Source organism: Centruroides sculpturatus, unplaced genomic scaffold, assembly GCF_000671375.1.
Source record: "Centruroides sculpturatus isolate CEXI.00-Female unplaced genomic scaffold, Cexi_2.0 scaffold384, whole genome shotgun sequence".
Classification (NCBI taxonomy): Eukaryota; Metazoa; Arthropoda; class Arachnida; order Scorpiones; family Buthidae; genus Centruroides; species Centruroides sculpturatus.
The window spans coordinates 314,083-332,089 of NW_019384605.1; the positions used below are offsets into that span (position 1 = coordinate 314,083).

Here is an 18,007-nt window from a genome sequence, read left to right on the forward strand (position 1 = left end):
AATTGGGGACTGGGGTTGGTCGGATAATTGAAAAGTCGGATAACCGAAAAGTATGAAAAAATCCATTATTAGTGTAGTATATTATTATATCCCATGTAATTAGCATATTAGTATATTGCTATTAACCTACTTCGCATTGAATTTTCCTCCATGTTAAACCTATCAAATTTTTTTTTAAAATAATAATTGTCGCTATTGTATCGCTAAAAATTAGAAAATTAAGCCTCGTTTAAATACTGGCTCCCTTTTATGGTCTATCCAGTGTTGCCAGCTAAAACACGTAAAAATAATATTAAAGTAGCCAAGACATAGCCAAATATTGTAGCGCCACATTACTAGCGGACATTTGAATTTGCCGACTAGAACGCGGTTGGTTAACTGAGGTGACGGTTAATCGGGGGTCAGATAATCGATGCTCTACTGTATTTCCCTTCTTCCTCTCCTCCGCCACTAGTTTACATATCCACCGTTGTCTATCCTGAAAGATAAAGTGCAAATAAAACTACATTTTTTTTAATCAATTATTGTTCTATTATGGTTATTTATACATTTATAACTACAAAATGCATTTTTCAGTATTTTCCTTACTAAAGTTATTTTTTTTCAATGTACTACTTAGCTTTAATTTGAGTGTGTTTTTCGTGTTGGAACAGATTATTTGGTTTTACATGTAATCGTATGGGGAAAAATGATTCACCTTACGACATTTTCATGATACGATCTCAGTTTCAGAATGGGTTAATTTCGTATCCTGAGGTACTACTGTACTTCTTCATAGTTTTGGAACACAGCATAACTCCTAATTGGAATGGCTTCTAACCTGAAGAAGGCCTGTAAATCAAGCTGAAAACATTTGTTAGAACTATGAAGTGCTGGAAACGTATGAAAAGATGTGGTGTGTGTGTGTGTGTATACAGTAAGACCTTGCTTAATGCAGGGGATGCATTCCTAGACAACAAAGCACTAAGCAAAACAGCGTTAAACAAGACCATTTTAACATAGAGTAAATGGGAATAGGAAAACACGCAACCAAAAATTTAAAAAAAAAAAAAACTTTAATTTTAAGTTATTTTTATATTAATTTGTATAATAATATATGTTAAATAACACACAAACATATGTACACAAAAATGTATAATAATATATTAATTAGTTTATCTAAATATATAAAATTACTTGTCCTGACTGACTGACTGAATGACTGATTCATCATTGCCCAGAGCAAACCGCTGAACCTAAAGAGATGAAATTTGGTACACAGTTAGGGTGTCATGAAAACGCACACTAAGAAGGGATTTTTTGAAATTCCTAGGCGGAGGGGAGAGGGAGAGGATTAAGGCTTAACCAGAAGAACAGCTTCTACTGTACTATTTTAGATGCGATTTTTCATTTTCAACTACTATTAATTTTCATTGAGTATTTAGATGTATTAAATTGATAACATTTCAGGCATTGTTATAAATATTTTCATATATTTTGATTTTTTAATCAAATGTTCAAACCGTTTTAAATTTGAATTTGTTATTGCATATTGGTTCGATTATAGAACGATTGTAAACGTTCCAGAAAATAGGATACGCCATGGGAATGCACACTAAGAAGGGATTTTTTGAAATTTTTCTGCAGGGGGGAGAGAGAGAGAGAGCATTAAAGCTTATCCAGAAAAACGGCTTCTACTGTACCATTTTAGATGCAGTCTACACAGTTAAGGTATGTCATGAAAACGCACACTAAGAAGGAATTTTTCGAAATTTCCCTGCAGGGGAGAGGTAGAGAATTAAGGATTAATTGGAAGAACAGCTTTTACTGTACTATTTTAGATGCGATTTTTTGTTTTCAACTACATTTAGTCTTCATTGAGTACTAAATTGATAACATTTCAGACATTGTTATAAATATTTTTATCTATTTCGATTTTAAAAATGTTCAAACAGTTTTAAATTCAAATTTGTTATTGCATATTGGTTCGATTATAGAACAATTGTAAACGTTCCAGAAAATTGATCAAATTGAAAATATTGATAGTTTGTTTGATTCTTGGCAATTCTTATCATTTTCAGCGGTAGGTGTTATATAACAATTACTATGGTTGTTTAAATACTGAATATAAATAGGGTTTGCTTGCGAAATCCTCGTGGGCAAAGCCACAGATAACAGCTAGTCCTGATATAAGTAACATCAAAAAGAAGCCCACAGAATGGTTGTGCGAGTATGCTATCTTAACTCCGAGAAACAATAAAGCAGTCACAATTAATGATATTCTATTAAAGGCCTTTGAAGCTAAAGATCTTGAATACAGGTCTTTTGATTCAGTGATCCAAAAGGATGATGCCATCCACTATCCAACAGAATTTCTTAATACTGTAAGGTCTCGTTTTATGCGGTGGATACGTTCTACAGAAAAGCGCATATAAAAAATTCGCATAAAATAAGACTTTACTTGCGTTGGAAAAGTAGGGATACGTTCCGTAATTCTCTAAAATCGCATAAAACCAAAACAACGAGTTAAAATTAACTTAAAACAGCATAAAAAAGATTGCAGAAATTAAAAGAAATAGGCTGCTTACTAAATTACTTCGAATATATGAAAGAAATTCATATAAAAGTTTAAAATAAACTTGTATTCAAACTTAATTCAGTTTATTTTATTGAAAAGTAATACAAGGGAAATCCCCGAATTTCAAAAGCTCACTCTAAAAACAAATCACTGACATCTGGATGTGAAGAGTTAATTAAAACCATTTTAGTTCCTAGCCCGAGTTAACTCGGGCTAGGAACTAAAATATACGGTCAGCTAGTGTTCACCCTACTTTAAACCCTTGTCCTCCCGCGACGTCTATGAGAATGCCCCGGAAAATCCAACTTCAGCTGTGTTCAAGGTCATCCAGATGTGTAAACAATGACTCATCGGTGTTAAATTTCACAGAAGGGCGAGACAAAGGAAGTTAAACTTTGAAGCTTTTTCTTCAAAATCGACGCATTTTTTTCGTTTTTTTTCAGTTTTAAGTATTTTTAATGTTTAATTACATTTATATCAAAAATTGCTAGGAACTAAAGCGATTAAGGTGGATCTAGCTGTCGTTTACATCCATAAACGTTATATGTCAGTGGAACAAATGGAGTGAGCTTCGAGCGTTCCACGATTTTTGGAGACTGTCTATACGCGGGCTTCCTAAACAAGCCTATATGTATGTTTGTCCAAGAAATTTTTGGATGAAATACAAACCGCACAACTTCAAAATCGCATAAAAAGAGACCTTACAGTATTCTGAATCCTCCTGGTCTGCCATCACAAACTCATTCTTAAAGTCGGAGCACCTGTAATGTTATTAAGAAATCTTAATCCACCGAAATTATGCAATGGTACGAGACTGCAAGTGAAAGCTTTGCATAAGAACATTGTAGAAGCTACAGTGATCACTGGATGTGCTCAGGGAGAGGTAGTTTTTATCCCAAGAATACCATTAATACCATCAGAATATTCGTTCAAATTTAAGAGAACACAGTTCTCTCTCAAGGTGTGTTTTGCCATGACTATTAATAAATCACAAGGACGGTCACTGAAAATAGCCGGCATTGACTTGAGTGAAGACTGTTTTTCTCATGGACAGTTCTATGTCGCATATTCCAGAGTAAGCTCTGCGAGTAGTCTGGTCATCTTAGCCCCAAAAGGCTGTACCATAAACATGGTCTACAAAGAGGTACTGGGGTAACTGATCCAATACTTTACTATAAGTATTTATAAATTTATTTATTTATCAGTAATTTTATCAAATTAGCAACAAGTAATGATTGAGAATCTTACCCTGTTTCCCCGAAAATAAGAGTGTTCTATATTAATGTTTGCTCTCAAAGATGCACTAGGTTTTATTTTCAGGGAATGTCTTATTTTTCTGTGAAGAAGAATTCACATTTATTGTTGAACAAAAAAAATTCACAAGTTGAACTTAGACGAGAGTGACGTATATCCGGTCATGTCCAACTGAACGTCAATAAAACTGAAGTCACAGACTGAAGTGAACTTATGAAGTTCCTGTGCTGGAGTGGACTTCCCACTCTCGCTTCAACTTAAACTTTTTATGGCGTCTACCTCAGGCTCGATGACCAATTAGTGCTTACTGAACCGTAGCACTATGCAAATGTGATGTGGCGTGATTCCTGGCCGACCAATTAGCGATCACCAGCCATAACGTTATGCAAATCTGTGATTCCCAAGCCATAGTCTTATGCAAATCATGCCATGTGGCGTGTTGTCTGCTGACCAATCAGTGGCTGTACTTTCAAAAAGCCAACGGCCACTTTCAACCATCTGTTGATAACCGTTACAAGTAAAAAAAAACTTTGCTAGGTCTTACTTTTAGGGGAAGCATTATGTTTAGCAATTCAGCAAAACCTCTGCTAGGTCTTACTTTTAGAGGATGTCTTATTTTCAGGGAAACACAGTAGTGAAGTACCGAGAGAGGGCTATTTCTATCAAATTGCAAAATCCTTGCGGGCATATTAATAGTTTATCTTTTTGTGACGAAGGTCCTGACTTTTTTGAAATTCTTTTTTTTTTTTTTTTAATAAAGTTTTCAAGTTTCATTTGTTGCTGTTTTCTCTCCTTAAGCAAATACCAGTAGCAGCGAATGATCTAGATTTTGAAAGGAGTGCAAAAGTCTCATTCTGCTTTTGCACTCCTTTCAAAATCTGGATCATTCACTACAATTTGATCAATGATTTCGATTATCTTACCAAACTTTTACTAAGGAAATCTGTAGAGAAATTTTTTGGGTTCTTTGTTTTCAGAATCTCTGTTTTCCAGTTCTACATGAATTCTTTGTTCTGCCAGTTCTTGAAATCATCGTTGGTAAGGCTTTTACCAGAAATCTTTAGTAACTTCCCAATATCCTGCTTGTCTACATCTCCTGTATCGATTAAGTTGACAATTTTGTCAACCTAACAATACAGCAATAGGCTCTTCTCGATGAGAATTCTTGGATACCTTCAGCCATAACTTCTTCTGCACTTTGTTCATGCATTTATCAGTTAATTCTTGCCAAGCCAAGTCACTATTTCCTATGGCATTCATAATGTTATATTTTTTCCAAAATTGCACAAAACAAACATGGATTTAAGGGAATTAGTTCTACGACAAATTGCCACCTTTTGCTGATTGGTTTGTGTTTGGAAATATTGTATTATATACGAATCAATGAAATACCACGTTAATTTGAATCAGCATAAATTTTCAGCATTTTTTAGGCATCAAGCAGACCGCGTTATATTGAATCAGTGTTAAGCGGGGTCTTATTGTATATATATATCATACATATTTTATGTTATTACTAGCCTGCTCAATTTGAGTTCATAACTGGGTCTATGATTATAGAATAGGGAGCTGATGTCTAGTTATCTTTCAATCATATCTATACATGCTCAAAGGATATATATCTGATGACATTACAGAACATTCATATCCTGAAGCCTGCCTAGTGAAATAGGGAGTGTAAGCATGAACATTGTGTTTCTATTATTTATGCTTGTCAAAAGTGAAAGAACAATCAGATTTATGATATTTTAGACTTAATACTTGGGCAGTAACTGAGCTATTACAAACAAGAGAGATGATACCAATTCATATAGTTCTGAATACTAAAAAAATTTTTGAATCTGGGTACCCAACATAATCCACAAATCTAGAAAAGATCCTTCAATTCTCAAGAAAAAGAAGCATATTATATCATGAAAGTTTCATAATACAGTCAACTCATGTTAATTCCCCTAGTAATACAAATTACTAGGGGAACACTGGTTAGTTTGCTTTATCAAAGATTCATATTTAGTTTTCAGAGTCAAAGTCAACGTCGTGTAATTTAGGGAGTTAAGGCTTAACAGGTGATCAAAATTTCTAAATTATAATATTTGAATTAATTTACTAAATAAAGTTTAAAAAAATGTAAAAAATATACTATTTTGAAGATATATACAAAAAAAAATTTGAAGTCTAAAAGACTTTGTATAAAACATTTAAATTTATTTACAAAAACAAATTAATGTTCTAAATGATTTTCAAATAAAATAAAATGAGAAGGAGATGGTATTTGCCCTTGAAATTTGAGGCAGTTATAACTAACAAATTATACTATACTACTTTACATTCTCTTGTCATTGTTGACAATGTTCTTTCTTAAAATTCACCTTGGATAATGTAGAACTTTGTATCTCAGTTAATTGTGAAGTTCATTTGTTCAAATGTATTAGCTAATTCATTATTAACTGGCTTTATATTTTCTATTGTAAATATATAATGTCCTCGTGAGATGAAAACTTCCTAAAATTACTTTTCAATTCAGTTTCAAAAATAATAAAAACTTGAAGGAATAAACTTTTGTTTCTACAAAAAAAGTAAGTTAGTTTTTTTCCTGGTATTTAAAAAATTGCACTAAAATTTAAAAATACAGTGGTGCCTTGACTTAAGAGTTTAATTTATTCTGTGATGGAACTCATAACTCAAATTACTTGTATGTCAAATCAATTTTCCCCATTGAAATGAATTGAAATGCCATAAATCTATTATGGACCCCAAAACACCACAATTTTTTGTTACATGTTTTTAAATAAGAAAAATGTACTTATAAATAACGAATATTGTATAAAAACAAAATAGAATGTACTGCAATAAACTGGTTTTGGGGATGTTATGGTGTTTGTTGCGTAGATAAAGAAAGAAAAGATGGAAAATTCGAGAAATGAGAGATGATGGCGCCACACACACACAACAGGGAAGTTAACTAATGCTTACGTCACTAGATCACATGTTTTTCTATGGGCTAGCTTGTCAGACATTGCAAAATTTCATCATTTTCATTACTCTTCCAGTTTTCCAGAGAAGTTAAATACAAAAAAGTTTTTATTTCTTTCTTAATATTAATAATCACCTTAATTTATTTTAAAAAATTGCAATACAGTAATACCCCGAACTTATGTGATAGGTGGGACCAAGCGATAACCGCGTACGTCAGGGTATAATTTCACAATTTGTGTAAAATCCAAGTTGGATGTATGTAAGCTAATAAATGTTCTTGTTAATCTTATCTCATCTTTTGATTCGTTCACGGTTACAAGAAATCACCACATAGTCTCTCGAGTCTCCGTAGATATAACAAACACAGAAATAAATAACACAAAATAAATTGTAGCTGTGTGTCAATTTCGTGCGACACATCCGAACATGTAAGCTGAATAATAGTGTGGGGGAGTGAGTAATCAAGAGTTGCATGGCACTCAAACAAAAGACGAATCAACGAGATTTGAAAATCGCGTAACTCCGAGTTCGCGTAAGTCTAGGTATTGCTGTATATTTGTAATTTTTAAAAAGTTTTCAAACATTTTATTCATGAAAATTTATTTTGCATTGTTATCATATACAGTACAAATTTCATGAATATTAATGAAACACCTATCATTGTTAAAAATTGCATATTTAATGACTATATTTATTTTAACATTAATGAAGTAATAGATATGTATTATATCAATGGTGTGGTTTTCTTTATATTCTTTTAAAAGGTCAATTTTTTAAAAAATATTTCTTCAAAAAAGACCTTTTAAAAGAATTAATGAAGTATTATCATCATATCATCATATTATAGAAAATTATCATCCTATTAAAATGTTATAAAATAAAATGTGAACATATTTTAAGTATATATGTGTGTGATTATTTTAATTTGTATGTAAAGCAAATTACATAAGCATATAAGTTAACTAAAACTTGTTAAAGTTTAAAAACTTTATGAAAATCTTTAAAACTTTATTTATAAAAATGATTAGATCACCACACCAGAATATTATCTTGTTTTAATGGAAAACTTTGTTTTTCTAAAATGATTTTTTTTATCACATTCAGTAATATTATTTTTTAAAGATCTATTGTTTCATAATAAAGATTTACCAAAAATTTTATATAAATGATTTACTATATTCCATTTTAATTTCTCAAGATGAATACAATATTCTCTTCAATATTTGGTTTCTCTTTCACTAGTATTTACATAAGTTTGCATTGATTGATTTAAATTCCCAAGATATTTTTATATTTTCTACATATTTTTACATCTATCTAATATATATATTAGATAGGTGTAAAAATGTTATAGTGCTGTATTATAAATTTATTTCATGTTAAACATAACTATTAAATATTGATTTGCAACAGAGTATTTTTAATTAATAGCCTTCTTGATTTTTTAAAATATATTTTAAAATAAAATTATCATTTCATTGCAAAATATATTTTTTTGTTTTTTGTTTTCCTTTTATATTTGAATTGTTTACATAATGCCAATGTTTTATATTTCAAAGTTATTTTTGTTCTATAGACAATAGTAAAAGTGTCAGAAAGAATTGTTGTTTTGGGATTAGAGCCAGAGTTTTGAAATCAGCTGGATAAGTTAAACTTTACTGGTTTTTTTTCAATAATTAAAATAAAACAAATCATAAAGTGAATTTGAATTTGGTTTCTAATTTATATTTTTACATAAAATTATTTGTGACAATTTTCATTTGAATAACATATATCAATAGATTTTTCTTTACAAGTTTAAAATAACAGTTGTAGTCTGTTGGCAAGTGTAATTTTCGTAAATGTAAAACTTTTTAAAAAAATATTTTACTTATAGCTGAAATTTTTTAAAAATTAATATTTAACATTCAGTTTTCATTTGAATCTATTAGATATACAGTATTCTTATAACTTTTTCTTGTGTGTGATATTTGTTTTTTAACACCAAAAAATTTAATTTTTAAAAACTGTTTAACATTTCCTTTCTTTGTGATGATATATTTAATTTATTATATCTACAACCATTATAAATTTATTACATTTTTATTTTAAAAATAATGTGTGTTTATCTTTCATATCATTTTATAAAAATTGTTTGTTCTTCAGTTCATCAGTTTTTTTAAAATTAATTTTTAAAATATTAATAATATCTAAATTTTACTGAAAATTCATTTAAATATTTTTGAATATCTTTGTTCATCTTAAGGATATCTAAAATGATTTGAATCAAAAATACAGAAACAGTTGCTATGACAACTCCTTTATTATCAGATATTTGAATTATTTTACATTTCTGAAGATGAATAAGTGTTTGAAAACACAGAATTTGAATACATTTTTTTTTTTTTTCATTGGATAGTCATCATTTCCCCAATTGGGGATCAGAGTCACCCTTGTCCCGCTATCTGCACCACAAGGGAAACGCTATCTTTATTTCTTATTTACAATAATACTTTTAAAAGTCTTAATACATACAACTAATTTAATACAAAACATTAAAACATAGGCATCTTGCCTTTACACGATTGCGACTCTTGTCGCTAAGGGAGCAACTCGCTCCCTCCCTCCCTCACGACAGAATTTTGCGCATGAAGGTTTTCATATCTTGGGCTAATGTTTTAGTCCTAATGATTCTGTATAAATCTAATTCAGTGGTATTCAGGCATTCTGTGATTAACAGCCGTAGCTGCATCCTATCCATGTCGTATTTTGAACAGTCATTTATAACGTGTTCCAAGCTGTGGTTTCCATTTCCACATTCACAAGATATATCTTGATGTTTGCCGATCCTATTCAGGTATTCTTTAGTATTGCAGTGATTAGTCAACAGTTGTGTCATTATATGATCTATTGGGAGCCAGTTTAGATCATGTATCCTTTCTTGAATGTTAGGAAGCAACCAGAAGGTATGCCGTCCCTTCTCACTGTAGCTCCACTCCTCTTGCCATTCCTGTATGGATTCTTGTCGAAGCATTTTCTTAATATAGGACAATGGTATTTTGTTATATGCTATTTCACTCTGTAATGTGGCCTCCTTGGCCAGAGCATCTGCTCTTTCATTGCCCATAATGCCTACGTGGGCTTTAACCCACTTTATTTTAATATTCAGTTCATGTTTGTTAATTAAGTTCTTAATTTCTAATGCCATAATATTTCTATCATTAAATTGCTGCAGAGAGCAAATAGCAGCTTTACTATCAGTGTTTACAATAATGATGGAGCCGGTCAGTCGGGTGGAGATGATCCATCTCACTGATTGAAGTATGGCAAAAAGTTCGGCTTGGTGCACAGTGCACCGGTCATCAAGTCTGAATTTGTCATGATATATTTCTTTTTCATTTTGCATGACCAGGTAAGAGGCTCCCACCTGGTTCTCAACCTTCGATCCGTCAGTGAAGATTTCCATTTCTCCACTCTCCTCTTCTTCTGCCATTACAATGGCCTTGCGATTATATGTTCTTGGTAGTATAATTGCAGTTGGTTGACATTCATAATCTGTTTCACTGAGAGAAGTCCCATTTAGTATGATATTGTGACCTCTTCTGCACATGTATGTTTTTGCCTTTTCTTGTGCAACTAGGTCAATTGGCGTTGTTCCCGCTATTACCATAAGTGCTTCGGTAGAAGTTGTACGGTAAGCTCTCGTAATTCTTAGCAGTGCTGTTCTCTGCGTGCTTCTTAGTTTCCTTTTTATGCAGGTTTTCTTCGTGGCTTCATGCCACGCACTTGCAGCGTATGTTACCTTAGGTATAAACGCCCCTTTGTAAATAGTATTGATGGCCTCTGTAGTGAGGCCCCACTTAGCCTTGGCCACTCTGGCCAATGCATTAAATAAATTTGTAGCTATCGATTTTATATATTTTGCATGTGGCAGCCAAGTCAAACGATGGTCCAGCACCACACCCAGATAAGTAATCTGTCTTTCAACTTTAATACTTTGACCTTCCATTCTTATGGTTGGTGTTCTTTTGTATAAATCTGGGGTGTTTCCTTTTGAGAAGACAATTGCCCTCGTCTTTATGGGGTTAAAATAGAGCTTTAGCTCTTTTCCCCGATTTGAGACTAGTTGTAATATTTTCTTGCCTTTCTCTTCTATGTCTCTTCTTGAATTTGAGCCAAACAGAATAATGGTATCATCCGCATATGCCATTTCAATGATTCCCTCTCCTTTCTCTGTCTTCAGATAGTTATCATAAACAATGTTCCAGAACAGGGGTCCTGAGTTTGACCCCTGTGGACATCCTCTACTAAGCACCTTCTCTATATTTGTGCCACTTGCTTGATAGATTATCTTTCGATTACTAAGATAGTCTGATACTACTTCATATATGTTTGCTGGACACTTTGCTGTTCTTAAGGTCTTTAAGATGAGGGGCCACCATGCATGGTCAAAGGCCCCTCTAATATCCAAACTTATGCCGCAACAATACTTATTTTGATCCAAGGTTCTTTTGATACCATCGACGACTTTGCAAATTACATCCTCCGTTGAGGTATTCGGTAGGAATCCATGCTGTTTTGGACTTAGATACTTCAGTTTAATCAGATGTTGTGTAATTCTCTGGCTTATAAGAAAGTCCATCACCTTCCCCATTGTCGGAAGTAGACTCAGGGGTCTGTAGCTTTTAGCTAGACTCTTGTCCACTTGATCACCTTTGGGAATAATAACCAATCTCGCAATCTTCCAAATCTTTGGGAAGATCCCAAATCTTAGGCACAAATTGTAAATACTGCTGAGATAATTGGGGCTTATTTCCCAGATCTTATGGATTACTTCTGCAACCATTCCGTCGTGTCCAGGTGCTTTCCCTGGTCTGAGTCGTTGTACAGCGTTCTGAATTTCTTCAATAGTAAATGTCGGATCAGTCGGCCCAATGTATGGTCCGATTATTTCCTCTCTTATTTGTTTATGCTCTGTCATGTCATTATTGTGGTCATCATTTGGGAAGAACTCTGTCATAAGAGTTTGTACCGTCTCTTCATATCCTTCTGTGTACCTGTCATTAACATTTAGTGCTGTAAGGTACTGAGGTAGCTTCAGCTTACCCGCACTTGCCTTATAAATATAGTTCCATGGTTTACTAGAACTTCTAGTGCAAAACTCCTTCCAGGATTTAATTTTAATTTCTTTAATTTTTCCTTTATACAATTTACAATGTTCTAAGTATTCTCCTCTTTTCCTCCTTCTCTCCAGATTATCTCTCGCTCTTTGATATCTTCTGCGGAGTTGATTGTTAATTCTCCGCATTTCCCCTAACTCCTTTGTCCACCACGGAACTGTTCTTCTCCTATTTTGCTTTTTTGGAATGGTCATATCGCATATTTCTACTACCGTCATATGAAACCTTGTTATTTTGTTTTCGGCTTCTTGCCTATTTTGTATTTCATTCAAGCTTATGTTTTCCATAGCTCTTTCCAGTTTTTCCTGAAAGAGCTTCCAATCTGCTCTGTTGATAGCATAATGTGTCATATCATCTTCTGCAGTCCATCCACTTTGTCCAATTGTCATGAAGATATAGTTATGGTCACTGAGACTTGAAATTGGAGAAACAGCCCAGCCTTGAACTAGTCTAAGTGCTCTGTTATTGCACATTGTGATATCAATCCAGCTGCGGCCTGTTGGCCCTTCAAAGGTTGGCTGTGATTCAGGATCATTTAATATGTGCATCTCATTAGAGCTGACAAAATCCAACAACAGTTCTGCTCGCCCATCGTCGTTGGGATCGCCCCACAACTGTGAGTGGGCATTCAAGTCACCTCCTATAACTATGTTTTTATGTTTGAAATGTCCAATCAATTCATCTAGTTCACTTAAAAGGGGACCTAAGTCCTCTGTTATTGGGCAATAGATACTTATCAATAAGACACTATTGTTTCCACGTCCAACTTCTATACACGTCATTCTACTATTGCTCCATTGCGTGTAGTATACAACTGGTATATTTTTATTGTTCACTATTATCAATGTCTTCGGCGTCTCACAATGATCATATAGTATTCGGTATGATACACGTAGGCAGCCCGGTGTTCCTCTTGGACAGTAGGGCTCCTGTACTATGGTAATATCTACTCTTTCCATTATCTTGCATAACATAGAAGTGGCCCCTATTGATTTCTGAGTGTTTACTTGTAAAACTTTAATCGTTTGAAGCTCTTCTAGATCAGTTAGAGCCATAATCTATTTTGGCTATTATCATTCTTCTCACTTTCTGAATTAGGGGACACTTTTTGTCGCACGCATTATGGCATGTATCCTTCAACTTCTCCCTCCTACAGTTACAGCAATCGGCACGTCCTTTATTCGGGCATTCTTTAAATCTATGTTGTTGTCCGCATTGGCTGCAGACAATGTCTTTCTCTTCGCAATTCTTAGCAATATGTCCCAGCTTACAGCATTTGTAACATTGTGTAACGTTTATATACTCTTCTATGCCACATCTGGACCATCCCAGATTAATTTTCTTTTTTGGCAACAATACTTGGCGCACTCTTGGGCTAACCTCTGCTACCCAATTTACTGTCTGTTTTTGTCTATTTCCATACTTAAATTTCAATTCTACTTCTTTTTTATAGTCTTCAATATCTAGATTACAGTTCAATATGTCATTCTGTTCAAATAAGCATTCCTCTACTTCTTCTTTTGAAGCGTCCTTAGATACTCCATAGATAACTATCCGAGGTCTTCTCTTCACTGGCTCTCTAGTCTTCAGGCCAGTCTTTTCTTCTATCTCTCTTCTTAACTTCTTCTTTTCTTCCTCAGTACTGACTTCTATCGCGATACCACCTCTTCTCAATTTTCTGACAGCCTGAATTCCCACTCCCAGCTGTCTTGGATTAACGTTCTTCTTTAATCTATCTTTAGTTCTTTCTGGGTCTTCACCCTCCCGCTCCGGCTCCACCAATATTATCTCCTTGGGCTGCTGTTTCATCTTTTTAGCTGCTGCTTGAGCATAACTTTGTACAGGCACTGTCGTAGAAAGGACCTTGTCAAGTTTTGTGTTAATAGAGTCCATTACATTTCTCAGTGGATCTTCTTCACTTTTCCTTATTATGTTGATGATCTTTTCAATTTTCTCGTAGATGAACGCTGCATGCTTTGACGTCATCTTACATGTGCTGTTCATTGACATGTACTCTTGTATCTCATCACGGATACTTTCCGCGAACATCACTCTTTCTAGCTGCAGAGACACCTCCATCTCTTGGGAGGATGTCTCGTCGTCTGTCTCAGAGACTTTAGGCCTTTTGGCCATAGTCCTTAAAAGGACTGTTTGAATGTGTTCAACTTGTCGCAGTTACTGATTAGTTTCGCCCACTAGGGGCTACTCACAGGCAGGACCACTGGGAGGTTCAGTAACCGCTTCCCCTATGGCTTCGTTATAGCGCAAAGTAAAAAAGAGCACAATCTAAAGGCACGAGCAGGCCAAAAATAGACGCAAAACTCACCAATTAACGCAACGAAACGAATTTGGGGCACCCTGCCCAGAATTTGAATACAGTAGAGTGTCGTTTATCTGAATCAATTGGGGACTGGGGTTGTTCGGATAACCAATTATGTACGAAAAAATATATTAACTAGTGATGCCACGAATAGTGATTTTGCCGAATACCGAACATTCGGCTACGCTCTTGGCCGAAGCGCCGAATATTCGGCGGCCGAATGTTCGGCAAAATATGTGTACATTTCGCGGGTGATATGTTACGACCTGATACATTGCGGTCGGTGCGGTAGCGACACTGCGGGCACATTTGTTTTATTTGCGAGTAGATCATGTCACAACATGCATTATTTGTTCATTGTTACATCAAATTGCGTTACTAATTATTACTAAAAAAAATATCACTGTATCACTTTATATGAAAACTGTTCGCCTAGATCTGACGGCAGACCTTTACAAGTGGTGGTCAGCAAACGCAAAACAGTATCCAAGCCTGACAGAATTCGCTAAGATTTATCTATCGTCTCCCGGCAGTAGTGTATATAGTGAGAGGCTATTTTCAGAAGCAGGTATAGTTTATGAGGAAAAGCGCAATCGTTTGCTATCAACAAATGCTGAAAAAATTGTTTTCATTCATTACAACTTATCACTGATAGATTTTAAGTATTAAATGTAATAATTTATGATTAAAATAAATACATTTTTGAGTAATATGTGCGTTTTTTTTTTTTCATGATTCGATATTCGGCCGAATGTTGCATACTATTCGGCCGAATACCGAATATTAAAAAAAGTAGCCGAATAGGCCGAATACTGAATAGTAGCCGAATATTCGTGTCATCTCTAATATTAACCTATCCTGTGTTGAAATTTTTCTCCGTTGAGTGTCACTTCGCATTGAATTTTCGTCGATGTTAAGCCTAATGTAAACTTTTTAAAATAATAATCATGGCTATTGTATCGTTAAAAATTATTTATTTATTTTTTACAAACAAAATAAATATATTGAAAAATATAAAAACAAAAAAAATTATACTTTAGAAGTTAATCTAGTATCAAAAACGTTTGATTCAGCACAACACACAGTCCTTAGAAAAACACCACACAAAAGTGCCAGTGCTGCCAGCTAAAACACACATCAACCAAAAAAATATTGGAATAGCCCAAGATATAGCTAAAGATTGTAGCGCCACAGCACTAGCAAAAATTAAAATTTGCTGACTGGAATTGTTTCGGATAACCAACTTTCGTATAAACGACTCTCTACTGTAATTTTTTATAACGAATTTTAAATAAAAAATAAAAGATTAATAATATTCTTAAACATTATATTTATAACTTAATTTTACAATTTAACAGAATTTAATTATAAATTTGCAATTTATATGTATGTATGTATATATAAGTGTCTAGATATTTCAGTTTATTTATATTTTTCCCCCTCCTCTTTATTTTCATTTTTTTTATTATTATTTTTTTTAATTCTATTTCTCAATTTGGAAATTTTAACATTTTATTTATTTAACTGTAATTATTCTAGTTTTGAGTTTTATTATAAAATAGTAACAACTGTTGTCAATTTTCTACAGAATATTTTTCACATTTATTTTTAATATTTGGAATTTGCTGTCAGCTGCTTATTTGTTGTTGTTATTGAAAGTTGATGTTTTGTTGATAATGTAATGAAAATATACTAAAATAATATAAATATCTGTTATCTGATCTGAATTATATAAGTATTTTACAAAAAAAAATTTAATAATATGAACATTTTAAAAAGTTATAGTACTAACTATTTTATAATTTTTATATAGCTGTTCCACTTCCACCTAGTCATAAATTGACAGCAAGTGAAGTATTTGATTCAAGGACAGGTAAACCACAGGTAGAAGTTTTAAAACAACATTTCATATTAGAAGGCAGATTGGAAGAAAGTTGTGCTTTACGCATTATCAATGAAGGTGCTGCAATTTTGAGAAAAGAGAGCACAATGCTTGACATTGATGCTCCAATAACAGGTAATTTTGAAACATTTGTAATATGACACTATGATGTTCATATGACTGCTAGTTAATGTATTTACATTTAATCAAAATATAATAAACTTGTGGAATAAGAAACTTTTATTTGTGATTAAAATTTTTATTATTATTATTCCATTCAGTTTTATTGAGTATAATATGAATTTTAAGATGTTACCATTAAATATTTATATTAGAAAAGCAATAAAAGAAATTATTTGGCATATATATTAAACTCATTCATTGCAATTGATTCTTATCATTTTCCCAAAATCCCTATTCTAAGTTTGCCTTAATTTTAGGCTAAAATCTAATGGTACCTGAGAAAAAATTAAATAGATGTTTCAATGTAATTATAATGCTATTAAAAGTACTTGGTATAAAATTTTACACAAAGTGCTTTTAACTATTAACACTGAAAAGTATTTTTTAAAATACACTTCTGATAAATTAATGAATTTTTGTTACATTTTCTTTATCTTATAGCTACAGTTTTACTTTTTTTTCTTAAAGAAAAGGTATTCTGAGCCTTAATTGCCGGTTACAACTTTGAAATTTAGACATGGTGTAATAACAACTTTCAAATCAAAATCATTAAAAATATTGACTACCTGTTTTGTTAGGGAGCAGTCATCTGTTATATATCATTACTTTGCAGTTATAAATAAATTTAAGAGTAAATAATAAAATTATTGATTTGCCTGGTCTTTTTCAGTATGTGGTGACATACATGGACAATTCTATGATTTAATGAAACTATTTGAAGTTGGTGGCCCACCTGCCTCTACAAGATATTTATTTCTTGGGGATTATGTAGACAGAGGTTATTTCAGCATAGAGGTAAATTATAATTATTTGAAATTTAAATGTTACATAGATGCACACATATACATATATGTGTTTGTGTGAAAAATTGTCATTACTTTTTTATTAATAACAAAAGACATTATTGTATTTGTATTGTATACTCCAATATATAAAAAGAAAATATGGAATAATCCTTGAATATTGCATTAAATATTTAGACTATTTTCTTTATTAAATACTCATATAAATAATATCTTATACAATAAGTTTTATAATTTTTATACAAAATCATAAATATAAAAATTACAGACTACAATGTGATAGTGTGACACCCAGAATACGGCAATACTCTAGGTGTAACTAAGGAAAAGATTAAGATTCTGATTGAGATGGGAATTTCAAGATTGTTGATTGCATTATACAGGGATGCACAACCTTTTGTGAAGAAGGGCCAAATTAGGATTAAGTTTACTGACTGGGGGCCGGACCTCCAAGTGATTAATGCGATGGCTGAGATTGGATGCTGGCGGCAATCTTCTTCATGTCTGGTGTAATGACAGATGTTGAAACAACTAGCAGATTTTCCAAATTCTCGTTGATTAACCTGTTCCGTGTTTTGCACTTGTTTAAATTCATAAGCGAAAACTTGCAAGCTTGTTTGGCAGTACCTATGTATGCCTGTTCGCATACATAGGTACTGCCAAACATGCTTGCACAAAATCGAGCATTGTCTTTCAGTTTTGGAAATGATGTATCTGGCAGTTCTTTGTAGAATGTGAGGAGATTAGAATTTTTGAACTGTGATTTCAATTCATCACTGCACTGGATGTCTATCAACTCAAGTTGGACATCTGGAGGGGCATCTTCCACTTTCACATCAAATGGAGTTGAAAAAAGTTGCAGGTAGATCTTGT

General features: G+C 32.9%; 1 protein-coding gene across 1 annotated transcript in view; it reads left to right on the forward strand.

Annotated features, from left to right (window-relative positions):
• Positions 1 to 18,007, forward strand: part of LOC111625147 — a 138,379-nt gene that overhangs the window by 25,117 nt on the left and 95,255 nt on the right. Inside the window, exons 2-3 of the mRNA XM_023368192.1 lie at positions 16,080 to 16,283; positions 17,002 to 17,126. Coding sequence (XP_023223960.1) covers positions 16,080 to 16,283; positions 17,002 to 17,126 — 329 coding nt within the window. The remainder of the gene's footprint in view (positions 1 to 16,079; positions 16,284 to 17,001; positions 17,127 to 18,007) is intronic.